Raw genomic sequence first — 9,774 nt, 5'->3', positions numbered from 1 at the left:
CCCCGCCAGTACACCAGAAATTTGCGGTAAATCCGTCAGTCTTCTAGTTCGCTTCCCTGACTTCCGTGCTTCGTGTTGCTCTTCTATCCCATCGTGTACATAGTGTAGGTCGGTATTCCTTCGTGTTTCGTGTCCTTGCTTAGACATGTGCATCCGCGCCAACTTAATCACAAACGCTGTTCCCATTTTGTTTGATGTACACAACGTATATTGTTTGATGTACACAACGTATATTGTTGGAAGTTCACATAATATCTTAACGTCGCACACTACGCGCGCAAATACAAAGGAAGATAATACTTTATCCGGAGGCAGTGTGGAGTGCAGGGGTGTAAGCCACAATAGTCATATAAGTTTTTCACATTATTATTAGCAGTAATACATTTGCTATTTATTATCGAGCGCTGATAAAATAATTATGTGTACTACTACTACTACTACCAATAACTGCAAACAAAAATATGATATATAAATCTTTTATATAGTACTACGCAAACTGTTTTGTAAGTTTTATTATTTGAAAAGTATTACGAAGCCTAAAATATCATTATATATCCAATAAGTACTAAAGTTTCGATTGAGGCCGAAATATAAGTCACCAATGCCTAAACTTTTTTTCAGCAGCTCCTACGACGATATAGTACGTGTGTGCACATCGGCGCCTTCCACTAATGCTAATTAACGCGTACACAGGCAGTGCCCTATGCGTGTCGTGGCGCTCCGCAGCTAGAAATGAGGGCAAAATGAAATTTGAACGGTGCTTTTAAGTACGATGTGTAGACCACATACAGTGTGTACAAAACACAATGCCTATTTTAGCCAATGGGGGCCGCCTTCGCTGCGCTCGGCAGCTTTTTAGCGAATCGACGCCGCCTTCGCTGCGCTCGGCAGCCAGTAGAACGCGCGTATTTGCGTTACATTTATTAACCCTAGCCCCGGCATTGCGGACTGACAGACAGACACCAGACTCCAGTAGGGGGGTAAGACTAGCCGTTCGCCGCCGCTACGCGGCGGAGTGGCACGGTTTGTTGGAGATGCGGTAACCTCAAATTTAAGTGCTTCTTGGTGTCGCGTACTTTGTTAGCCTCGTTTACCTCAGTAGGTCTTGGCTTCGTGTACCTAACCACTTACCATTCCGTAGTCTCATGTGGACCCGTATAATATCGTTGTTTGGTACGCTTCCGTTACCCCGTACTACAGGTTGGATGTCATGTTCTCCAGTGACCGGCGCTTTTCCGTGATCTTCCTGGCTTCGTGGTTCCCTGCTCACCCGTGGCACACGCTGCTTAGTGATTGTCCTGGATTTGTGTACGCATTCTCTCACAGTGCTTAGTGGTTGTGTGCTAGCTCTTTTAGTTTCATGCGCTCCCGTAGTACGACCCTCTTTCGTGGTTGCTAGATATTCTGTGTTCTCAAGGGTTTACGTGGATTCCACAGGCTTCGTGTCCATAATCATTCATGGTCGCGTTCCATTTCTGGTACCCTCGCCAATGAGTGATCTTCCGAAGTTTTCTGTCACCTGTGTGCCGCGCACCCCTGTGGTGGCTCCATCTACCGCGTTATCGCGCTATCGTGCAATCGCAATGTGGTTATGCTGTATATGCTATCGTGACCGCATAATATATATGTTTTGCCAAAGGTATCGCGTTCTACGATGGCTCCGTGCTCCGCGGTGTGCAATCGTGGTCCCCAGAAGCGTTTCCCCGCGATTTTGTGGCTGGTCGGCCGTCCGGGTAAACGTGTTTTAATGAAGTATCGTCCTCAGTGACCCGGCGATCTCAATTTCTACAGTGCTATCGTGCTCAGTGAGTTCCCGTGGCTGTTTGTTCTCCCATGTATTAGTGGCTGTCCCATCGTCCATGCTATCGTGCTATCTCTTGGTGTCGCGGTTGGTCTGTCGTCCAAGCTTTCGCTATCTACAGTAGTATCGCGCTCCCCAGTGAGCTCCGGCTCTACCCTGGTATCGTGCTTCAATACTCGACAACCTCCCGTTAATGGTCTTCCGCGGCTTCATGCTTGGTCGGTCGAATGTGCTCCGTTTTCAACCGTGGTGCTATGGGAGAATTTCTGTCCGCGCACTCTTACCGTTACGTGTTCTACCGTGGCTTCGAGCGTGCATGCTCTTTCGTAGCCCGTGCATTTCGGCATGCTGGGGTGTCTACGTATTAAGTCACATTCTGTGGCCCGTACGGTCCCGTCATATTCTTGTCCTTCTGTCCTTTTCATGGCTGCGTGCACTTCCATCTTTCACGCTACCTTTAAATCATCGTGGATTGCATCGGCTAAGTCCTCTAGCATCGTCCATGGCCCTCCGTGCTTCGTGTTGCTCGTCTATCCCATCGCCTACATAGTGTGGGTCGGTGTTCCTTCGAGCTTCGAGCTCTTGCTTAGTCACGTGCCTCCGCGCTAATTTAAACACAATAGCTGTTCCCATTTTGTTTGATGTACGCTACATATATTGTTGGAAAGTTCGCACAATATCTGAAGGTCGCACACTACGCGCGCAAATACAAAGGAAGATGACACTTTTTCCCGGAGGCAGTGTGGGGTGCAGGGGTGTAAGCCACAATAGTCATATTTTAAAGTTTTCACATTATTATTAATAGTAATACAATTGCTATTCATTATTAAACGCTAATATAATTATTATCTATACTACTACTACAAATAACTGCAAGCAAAAATATGAAATGTCTTGATTATTGTACTAATCAAAATAATATTGTAAGTTAAATTAGTACAACAGTGCTACGAAGCCTAAAACATCATTCTATATTCAATAAGTACTAAAGTTTCGATTGAGGCCGAAATATAAGTCACCAAAGCCTACCCTTTTTGTCAGCATCTCCTACGACGATATAGTACGTGTGTGCTTATCGGCGCCTTTTAATTATGCTAACTAACGCGTACACAGGCAGCGCCCTTTGCGTGGCCTTGCGAACCGCAGCTGAAAATGAGAGCAAAATGAAATTTAAGCAGTGCTTTTAAGTACGATGTGTAGACCACATATAATATGTAAGAAACACAATGTTGATTTTAGCCAATGGGGGCCGCCTTCGCTGCGCTCGACAGCTTTTTAGCGAATCGACGCCGCCTTCGCTGCGCTCGGCAGCCAGTAGAACGCGCGTATTTGCGTTACATTAATTAACCCTAGCCCGTTACGGACGGACTGACAGACAGACACCAGACTCCAGTAGGGGGGTAAGATGAGAACGACGCAGCTCGCCGAGAAGCCGTCAAAAGGAGAACGAACTGATGTTGCGCGAGCTGTACACTGTTTTGATTGGCCTAATATGGAAAGAATACGTACTCCGTACCCTATTGGTGGCAAAACATGTTTACTTTTTGTTGTTAAAACTCGCTTAAATAAGAGGTACAGACCGTCTTTTCCGAAGCCTTGGTGGTCTGTTTTAGTTACGAGCTCTGCGAGACGTACACGAGGTCCACTGCGTGGCTCGAGAGCATGCTTTCATTCTCGACTTCGTCCTCCTCGCCCTCCGACGGAATGTCAATCATGGGGATAATTTCGTCAAAGCGGTCGTCGTCATCGTCCAGCGTCACGAATGCTTCCGTATCGATAAAGCTGTCGTCCTCGATGCGATCGTATCTTCCATACTGAGGCCCATCCACATCGCTCTGCTCTTCTATCTCCACGTCCATGGGGTCAACGGACGTAAGGCGAGGGTGCAGATGGTCCGTGGGGAGCCAGACGACAGACTGAGGAGCTGAATGCCCCATCGGGCCGTCTGTTGACATGGTGGCGCGGCCCTCGTCGATGCGCGACATCCCACCGTGCCATGAAGCCCCCAAGCCGATCTGCGACTTGACTCCACACTCTTCCTCCGACGAGCTGCTCCGCTCGCTCAGGCGCACTCTGTTAGCAGCGCCAGTAAGCTCCTGCGACGCTACCCACCCAGCATTCAGTCGGTTTGTGTTCACCATACACTCGGAGCAAAAGTCCATCTTCTGAGGATGGAAGACCCCCGTTTCAAACACAAAAACCTTCTTATGCACCTTGCAGCGATTGCACACTGGTTCTTTACACAGCTGACAGCTCGTCACTTTCCCACCAAAGAAAGCCCGAAGTGGACGACGGCACACACGACACGGACTGACACCTTGCCCCCCTCCAAAAACAATACTACTCCGACTGCTATCAAACGTCATAGACGCACGGAACATACTTATACCGAATGAGCTTTTACGTCCGCCGTTAGTCTGCCGTAGGTCGTCATCGATGTGATGCAGCGGTGGGGACGGCGGACGGAGAGCTGCCGGCTGCTTGGTCCGCAGCGAGAAGGCCAATTTCTTCATCATGGCGCACTCGATCGTACTGGGCGAGGCCAGCACAACCTCTGCTGTTAGTTGGAAGGCCAGACGGTCCTTTGCGCCACCTCGTGGCAGAATTCCGCCGTGAAAGAAGAGTTCAGCTTCAGAATCGCTGTGTTGTCGGTACAGATAGCAAAATGACAAGTGGCCACGCACAATCTGCATCTCTGGCGCCAGCTCTGGAGCGGATGGCAGTGTCACAGAGTGTACAAGGCGGTAGCCTACCCTTGCGCCGTTGTCCTGGGGGTCCCGCACCACTCCCGTGGCCTCGAGGTATACGTAGTCTCGGTGCCTCGACAGGACTTCATGATGACGTAGCGCCCACTTGAGAGTGAGAGAGCGGAATGGTGAACTAGCTGTGGGAGCCACGAGTGCAGCCAGCACGCGGCTGTCCAGCAGGTCGCATTGGGCGTGAGCACTCTCGATCTGCATGGCTTCAGGTGTGAGGTTCACAGTGCCGTGCAGCACGTCCTCCAGTGAACCAGGAACGACTCCAATGGCCAGTAGCTCAGCCTGTTCCGAGACAAACACGGACGGCGCGCTCTTGTTGGCGGCCATGGTCATACGCATCATGTCAGCTGCGTGTTGGCTCTGCTTGTCCCTGCGCGATATCCTCAGACCGCCGAACGGGCCCCTGGACGACACCTTTTTGTAGCAAGCGATAGAGTGGTGACGACCGCCGCCCTTAGCGAGTTTCCACTGCGAGCGGTCCACGCCCAGTGATTCTCCCAACGTGTACGAGGCAGCCGCCCTGTTGCTGTGGTATTTCCGGAGCGTCTCGAGCACGCGGGCATCGGCGAACTGCTGCGCTCGGGCCACGTATTCCTTGGACGTCTGCAGGGACCCACGGGAGTTGGTCGTGGGGGCACGGCCAACACCTCCACCGCTAGCGGACGAGAGCGATCGCTGCCTCTCCGCCCCCGACGGCTTTGTCATGAGCTCTGCTCGAAAATGGCTTTGACTGGGCTGCCTATACACAGGAGTTCAAATCACTTGAAGTTTGTAAGCTGCACAACCGGACGAAGACCCAACAACTGGCTCAACTCTTGATCTTTGGATACAATACATTAAAATGGCGCTCAATCGAGGGCTTGCAGAGTTGTTCTTTATAAACAAAACACTGAGCTTACCGACGTTTTAAGGTTGTGAAATGCAAAAAAAAAAAAAAGCAACTGTAAAGTATGAGCGTACAGGCTCCGGTGGAGCCTCCGCTGCCTCTCCACTCCGTATCGATGCCGATATTTCGATGAAGCTGTTCGACGCTTGTGCCGAGTTGGTAATGCTCCAGACCGAGTGGTGAAACCAAGCCTTCTACGAGCCCAGGGATAGGGGAGCTTGTATCTTCAAGGACCTCGGCTCCGTCATATCTTTTGGAGGCTCCACCCAATTAAGTCCGAGAGTACAGAGACCCAACGCAGGCTCTCTTTGAGGCTCTTATTCCAGGTAGGGATGGTTTTGGACTAATTTAAAACTGTCTAATATACTTCCAGAAAACGTCCGAAATTCCATTCAAAATTCAAAACTACTTAAAAAAACCGACAGAATATTCTCATTTGAGGGTCATTGAGCAGCATTGCGGCACTACTGCACTGCCAGTGCCAGCACAAGCTAGGATACTGCACGAGACGTCGGCGCATTGCTCACTGCCCGACCTGGCAGTAGCTGCAAGCCTCGAGCTCATGCAAGAAGCTAAGAGAAGGCCAACCGGGACCGCAGCCTCACACAGCTCTAGTTCTTGGAACTGCCGAAGTACGTTACCTCTTTTCTGCCTATGTCTACGATATAGTGCGTGACTGACTTCCCATTTGTGTTGTTCTAGTCAATATTTGTGATACGCCTGTCAAAGCTGTGGACATGTTAATGCAGGAGAATATACAGCCAGTGGCCCCGAAGGATGCGAAAGAACCGATTCCTTTACACGGAGGAAATTCGCGATGCCTTCATGAAGCAATTCGCTCTAGTAAGTTGTGACACTGGGTCACAAGAAACTCTACCTCACCGATTTCATGAAGATTATCTTACGTGTCAGTTGCCTGCAGTATCCGCCCAATACGCAGACGGTGGCTGATGCCGTTCGTAGTCTTCAGGCGCTGCTGCTCAGCCACGACGCATTAGTGATACAATTCTGCGAGGTGGGCTCTATTCAAAGACCGTCTAGAGGGAGGTTGGGCATGCTTGTTTGTGCTGCAAATCAAAGAATGACTTATGGGTTTTTAGCTACAGATTTAAGTCATAAGAGCGCGTTGTATTTAACCCTTCTAGTCCTGTATGCTGTATAATACAGCATAAGTATTATAAGAGGTTTTAATATGCAGCGAACAATGAAACATCAAACTTTTTCGCATACTGGAATTTGTATTGGTCGGTTGCAAATCCTAACGGTGACTGGTTTCTCGCACGTCGTTACTGATCTGGGGTTAGAGGAGCCCGTCTACGGATGCTATCGGGTGGATAGAGGTTTGTGTCGATCGCGCTATCCCGCTCCCTCCCCACTACACTTGAAATCTCGGTCTCCCTCCGCCCCGCTCCGCCCAACTCGAACAGCATGGAAAAAACGTTCAAGCAGCTCTGGCGAGAGCTTTGCAAGCAAGGGTGGACACCGAAGCCCCCCACCGGCCTAAGTAGTGACCACCGCTACGTCCGCCCGGGAAGAAGCGTGAAAGGAAAGGATGGCGTCGACTACTTCACCGGTACAGCTCGCACCACTAGTTTGCATCGATTACAACAACTTTACTAACCGATTTGTCCCCTCAGGCGAGAAAGCGCTACTGGAGTTTGCTCGACAGCGTGGCTGGTTAGAGTATAGTGTTATCGCTGGAACTATTCCTCCGTCCCCTTCGTCGACAGCATTGACAGCACCGCCTGCAGACAGCGGAGCGTGCGATGATAGGCCCACCTCTGCCGCAGCTGATCGCGTCGAAAGGGAGACAGCACCAACGACTACCCCGCCTGCTAAAGAGAACGTGCCAGCTACGACGACCTCTACTGCGACGGCAATCACTGTAGCCAGTACAATTCAAGCTCGGGCTTCGAGTCCAGTTACTTCGGCTAATACAGCACAAGCTCGGCCCTCGACCGCAGCTGCTCGACCGGCTACAGCACAAGTTCGGACTGCGAGTGTGGCTACTCGGGATGCTACTGTACAAGCTCTGACTGTGCGTCCTGTTACTCTGGCTTCTACAGCACAAGCTTCGAGTGTTATCCTGTCTGATACAGCAGAAGAAAACACAATGACGCTGCCTCTGCATCTTGATACAGCAGAAGGTCATGCTGCAGTAGAGGAAGAGGAAAAAGGTGAGGAGCCCGAGCTTGAAGACGTTGCAGAGTTCAACATGCACGATTCGAATGGATTCATTTTCGCTTTGTCCAAGTGTGAATGGTCTCAAAATGCGGATGCAGACGATCCCAATCTCTGTGACTCGGACTCGGAGAGCGACAAGTCTGATGAGATTGATACGGAAGATTATATTCACGAAGTAATGGACACGGAAGTGGGCTTGGCAAGTAATGCCGCCGAGGATGCTCTGAGCGACAACGATGACGGATTAGATGACGCCGAATTCTTCGAGGATGTTGCTGATGATGACTGGTCCCCTCGAGAAAATGCCAATGCCAATCCTGATTTTCTCCGTGACGCGGAATTGAAGGCGGTTTCTTCTGCGTGGGTTGTATACGATCAAGACCACAGTGGAGACCTGCAAGTAGATGGTGCATCGGATCTGTACAATGGCCGGTGGGGTCCAACGGAGTCTGCGCGAACGTATGCGGAGTCACCTCTTGCCATGTTTTACTACTTCATGCCGAAGTTGATGTGGACCAAAATTGCTGAGGAATCCAATCGATATCGTGCGAGTGTGGTAGATGAAGTCGCTATCCAGAAGCAACGCCGTCAGCAACAGTGGCAACTTACACACCCAGATAGTCGAGTCCAGTCGTTATCGGATATCAAAGACACTTTGAGCAAGGTGAAACCCTTTCAAGCTCACGAGATAGTTCACTACATTGCACTGCTTATAGCTCGTGCACTGTGCGCCCACCGGCGTTCACTAGGAGATCACTGGTCGACGTCTGAGAATGGGGCAATTCCACGAGGCACGTTCGGCAAATTCATGACTCGCAAGCGATTTGAGGAGATCACGCGCTATCTACACTTCAATGACAATGCGAACGACCGGCGTAAGAAAGACAAAGCTTGGAAATTGCGTCCTGTCCTCCAGATGATTGAGAAGACCTTTCGAAACGGATACCGAATGGGTTCCACGCTTTCCTTCGATGAAGGGATGATTGGCAGCAGGCATCAATACAACCCGATGCGAATCTACATGAAGGACAAACCAACGAAGTGGGGAACCAAGTTTTACATGGTTTGCTGTTCTGATACAGCATACTGTTCTCGGTAAGTCGTCTTATGATGTAGCCTACAGCAGAGCGCGGATGGTATCTAATGCTGTGTGTTTATGGTGAATCATACAGAATAGAGATCTATCGCGGGAAAGAAGACACCGAGTCAGCTATTTCGAAAGCGGTGATCCGCAACTTGACCAAAGCGTTGCGAGGGCAGCCTGGAAAGCGCCTAGTCGTCACCGACAACTACTACACCTGCGTGCAGCTAGCCGAACGCCTTCTGAGAATGGGAATCTACACAGTAGGTACAACACGCGTGAATCGGAAAGGCTGGAGCGAGCGGATCCAGTTCCCCAGTAAGAAAAAGCAAAAGCAGTTGCAACCTCAGCAACCTGCAAACAAAATTGAGCGCGGAGCGTACCGTGTCGCGTATAATCCACGGATCCCAGGGTTGGTCGCCGCTAGCTGGAAGGATTCAAAGATCGTCAACTTCATGGCAACGGGATGCAGCACGAGACGGGTTATTGTTCAGCGAAAGCGTAAGGGGGATGGCGTCTCTCTTGAAGTTGCGTGCCCCGAGCTGGTTCGTATCTACAACAAAGGCATGGGAGGAGTAGACCAACACGATCAGCTGCGACTTCACCGCTATTCTATCCAGAAAGCACTGCGCCATCGATCCTACTACAAGAACCTGTTTTTCGGTATCGTTGACATGGCATTAGTCAATGGGTTCATTATCCACAAGTTAGTGATGAAAGAGCAAGGCAAACCTGTTCCCACCCATGCTGACTATTTGGCGCGGCTACACGTGGAGCTGCTTGCGCAGCAAAAGGTGGACTTTCAAGGCAACATGCACGCCCAAAACTTACTTTCGACCCCACTGGCAGGACAACCGCACGTGCTGACAAAAACTGCGGAAACCTACAAGAACAAAGTCCGTCAGTATTTATGCAAAGTATGTTCGGCCTATTCCGACAAGGAATATCGCAGCTTCGAGACGCCGTACTCTTGTGAAGAATGCTCGCTTACCTTTGGGGGTCGCGTGGCTCTTTGCAACAAGGTTCGCAGAGAGGAGCGAGGCAACACCGACACGTGCCATCA

The 9,774-nt window shown here is 50.3% G+C and overlaps 2 protein-coding genes across 2 annotated transcripts; one reads left to right on the top strand and one right to left on the bottom strand.

Annotated features, from left to right (window-relative positions):
• Positions 1-3,385: 3,385 nt before the first annotated feature.
• PITG_09747 (uncharacterized protein) lies at positions 3,386-5,265 on the bottom strand (the record flags this gene model as incomplete). The annotated part of the gene is made up of 1 exon (XM_002903296.1): positions 3,386-5,265. One exon carries the CDS (start codon positions 5,263-5,265, stop codon positions 3,415-3,417), a length of 1,851 nt encoding a protein of 616 aa, XP_002903342.1.
• A 310-nt stretch (positions 5,266-5,575) lies between these two features.
• On the top strand, positions 5,576-6,397 carry PITG_09746 (uncharacterized protein; the record flags this gene model as incomplete). Its single annotated transcript, XM_002903295.1, has 4 exons — positions 5,576-5,605; positions 5,901-6,078; positions 6,149-6,289; positions 6,387-6,397. The coding sequence occupies 4 exons, from the start codon at positions 5,576-5,578 to the stop codon at positions 6,395-6,397; spliced, it is 360 nt and encodes a 119-aa protein (XP_002903341.1).
• Between the last annotated feature and the right edge of the window lie 3,377 nt (positions 6,398-9,774).

This window comes from Phytophthora infestans, genomic scaffold, assembly GCF_000142945.1.
Source record: "Phytophthora infestans T30-4 supercont1.15 genomic scaffold, whole genome shotgun sequence".
In the NCBI taxonomy this organism is placed as follows: Eukaryota; Oomycota; class Peronosporomycetes; order Peronosporales; family Peronosporaceae; genus Phytophthora; species Phytophthora infestans.
The sequence above is the reverse complement of the archived record's forward strand: the minus strand, read 5'-3'. Positions and strand labels throughout refer to the sequence as shown.